At 31.9% G+C, this 2947-nt stretch overlaps 1 protein-coding gene across 1 annotated transcript in view; it reads left to right on the top strand.

Annotated features, from left to right (window-relative positions):
- Positions 1-1793: 1793 nt before the first annotated feature.
- Positions 1794-2947, top strand: part of LOC106463939 (synaptogenesis protein syg-2-like) — a gene marked incomplete at its 3' end in the record, with an annotated part of 46811 nt that continues 45657 nt past the window's right edge. Inside the window, exon 1 of the mRNA XM_022391572.1 lies at positions 1794-2114. Coding sequence (XP_022247280.1) covers positions 2051-2114 — 64 coding nt within the window. The remainder of the gene's footprint in view (positions 2115-2947) is intronic.

Genomic DNA, 2947 nt, shown 5'->3' with positions numbered 1-2947 from the left:
TAAAAACTGTAAACAGAGCGCATTACGCGATATGAAGCAAAAAATTCGACAAGTGGTGAATGATGGAAGTAATTATTTAAAAACTGTAAACAGAGCGCATTACGCGATATGAAGCAAAAAATTCGACAAGTGGTGAATGATGGAAGTAATTATTTAAAAACTGTAAACAGAGCGCATTACGCGATATGAAGCAAAAAATTCGACAAGTGGTGAATGATGGAAGTAATTATTTAAAAACTGTAAACAGAGCGCATTATGCGATATGAAGCAAAAAAATTCGACATGTGGTGAAGGAATGTAAGTAATTCTTTAAAAACTGTAAACAGAGCGCATTATGCGATATGAAGCAAAAAATTCGACAAGTAGTGAAGGATGTAAGTAATTATTTAAAAACTGTAAATAGGGCGCATTACGCGATGTGAAACGAAAAAAATATGACAAGTGGTGAAGGAATGGAAGCAATTCTTTTAAAACTGTAAATAGAGAACATTACGCTATGTGAAACGAAAAAATATGACAAGTGGTGAAGGAATGGAAGTAATTCCTTAAAAACTGTAAACAGAGCGCATTACGCGATATGAAGCAAAAAAATTCGACATGTGGTGAAGGAATGTAAGTAATTCTTTAAAAACTGTAAACAGAGCGCATTACGCGATATGAAGCAAAAAGTTCGACAAGTAGTGAAGGATGGAAGTAATTCCTTAAAAACTGTAAACAGAGCTCATTATGCGATATGAAGCAAAAAATTCGACAAGTAGTGAAGGATGGAAGAAATTATTTAAAAAATGTAAATAGGGCGCATTATGCGATGTGAAACGAAAAAATATGACAAGTGGTGAAGGAGTGGAAGCAATTCTTTTGAATTACTTACATTCCTTCACCACATGTCGAATTTTTTTGCTTCATATCGCGTAATGCGCTCTGTTTACAGTTTTTAAGGAATTACTTCCATTCCTTCACCACTTGTCATATTTTTTCGTTTCACATAGCGTAATGCTCTCTGTTTACAGTTTTTTTAAAAACTGTAAACAGAGCGCATTATGCGATATGAAGCAAAAAATTCGACAAGTAGTGAAGGATGGAAGTAATTATTTAAAAACTGTAAACAGAGCTCATTATGCGATATGAAGCAAAAAATTCGACAAGTAGTGAAGGATGGAAGTAATTATTTAAAAACTGTAAACAGAGCGCATTATGCGATATGAAGCCAAAAATTCGACAAGTGGCGAAAGAAAGGAAGTAATTCTTTAAAAACTGTAAACAGAGAGCATTATGCGATATGAAGCCAAAAATTCGACAAGTGGCGAAAGAAAAGAAGTAATTCTTTAAAAACTGTAAACAGAGAGCATTATGCGATATGAAGCCAAAAATTCGACAAGTGGCGAAAGAAAGGAAGTAATTCTTTAAAAACTGTAAACAATTCATATGTATATTTTATCACCTTTAGAAAGGCTATCTACAACAGTACATCAGATGAACGTGACGTTCTGTTGGTACCATTGATTGGTTAACTAACTGTTACAGTCTCAGTGACGGCATTTTTGGGGCGAAGATTAGTAAAAAAATCATCCAGTAAGAGCGCTAATTTTATTATATTTTTCTTTAACTAGGTTTATGGTATCTGGAAAACGGAAAACACATGGGACTCTTTTAATCCTTGCATTGTTACGTCACAGTTGTTGGGCAAGCGCCACCGTACGACAAAGAACAAAAACACGGAAGCATGTACGAGGTTTGCCACTACTGATATTGACAGACAGCAAGATTCTTCACATCCACACCAGCCAAACCGATCGTCTGTTCTTGAGAGTTAACTGTGTTTTACCATTATGGATTTAAATGGCATTTTTCCATTAATTTAGTTCAAGAAAAATAAATTAGTTCTTGACTCTTTTAGAGTCCCGTTGACTAATTAGATTCTGACAATTTCTTTGTTAAGAACGGCCAGACTTGTATATTTCCTGCTTAATACAACAGTCAGTAACTCTTAGTGTATTTGCTATGGATTACAAAATTGCCTAGTAAATACTTGTGACTGTGGAGTGTGAGTATGAGAGTTTTCGGGGCGTTCCTGTGTTATTGCTTCGGTGTGGTTTTTCAACATGTGTTTTCAGGTAAGTTTGAAGATTTTACATAAACGAAATTCAGTAGTGGATATTTGTATTCAACAAATTAGCATAGAATGATTTAAAGTCAACATTTTTATTTTAGGAGTTTTGCTTCTTAATAAAGCCTCTTAAAATTAAAGGTAAGAAAAAATATTTTTTTGGAGTTTGATAAGGTCGTTATTGAACGTGTACAAAATATGAGCATTTTTGAATTTATTTCAATATTATTCTTAAGATAACTTATTCTTTAGGCGTTTTAGAAAAAACTTATCAAAAATTTTGATATACACATCTGTGCTAAGATAAAACGTTCCAATAAATAATGATATTTATTTTATTGTTTCCTCTCAATCTTCTGAGAAGACTTTTATTATAAAGTTAAGCATTGTTTCTTCTGAGAAGACTATTATTATAAAGTTAAGCATTGTTTCTTCTGAGAAAACTTTTATTATAAAGTTAAGCATCGTTTCTTCTGTGAAGACTTTTATTATAAAGTTAAGTATCGTTTCTTCTGAGAAAACTTTTATTATAAAGTTAAGCACTGTTTCTTATAAGAAAAATACTTTTACTATAAAGCTAAGCATTGTTTCTTATAAGAAAAATACTTTTACTATAAAGTTAAGCATTGTTTCTTCTGAGAAAACTTTTATTATAAAGTTAAGCATTGTTTCTTCTTAGAAGACTTTTATTATAAAGTTAAGTATTGTTTCTTCTGAGAAGACGTTTATTATAAAGTTAAGCATCGGTTCTTCTGAGAAGACTTTTATTATAAAGTTAAGCATCGTTTCTTCTGAGAAGACTTTTATTATAAAGTTAAGTATCGTTTCTTCTGAGAAGAC

This window comes from Limulus polyphemus, unplaced genomic scaffold, assembly GCF_000517525.1.
Source record: "Limulus polyphemus unplaced genomic scaffold, Limulus_polyphemus-2.1.2 Scaffold1521, whole genome shotgun sequence".
NCBI lineage: Eukaryota > Metazoa > Arthropoda > Merostomata > Xiphosura > Limulidae > Limulus > Limulus polyphemus.
This window is presented reverse-complemented; position numbering and strand designations above follow the sequence as displayed.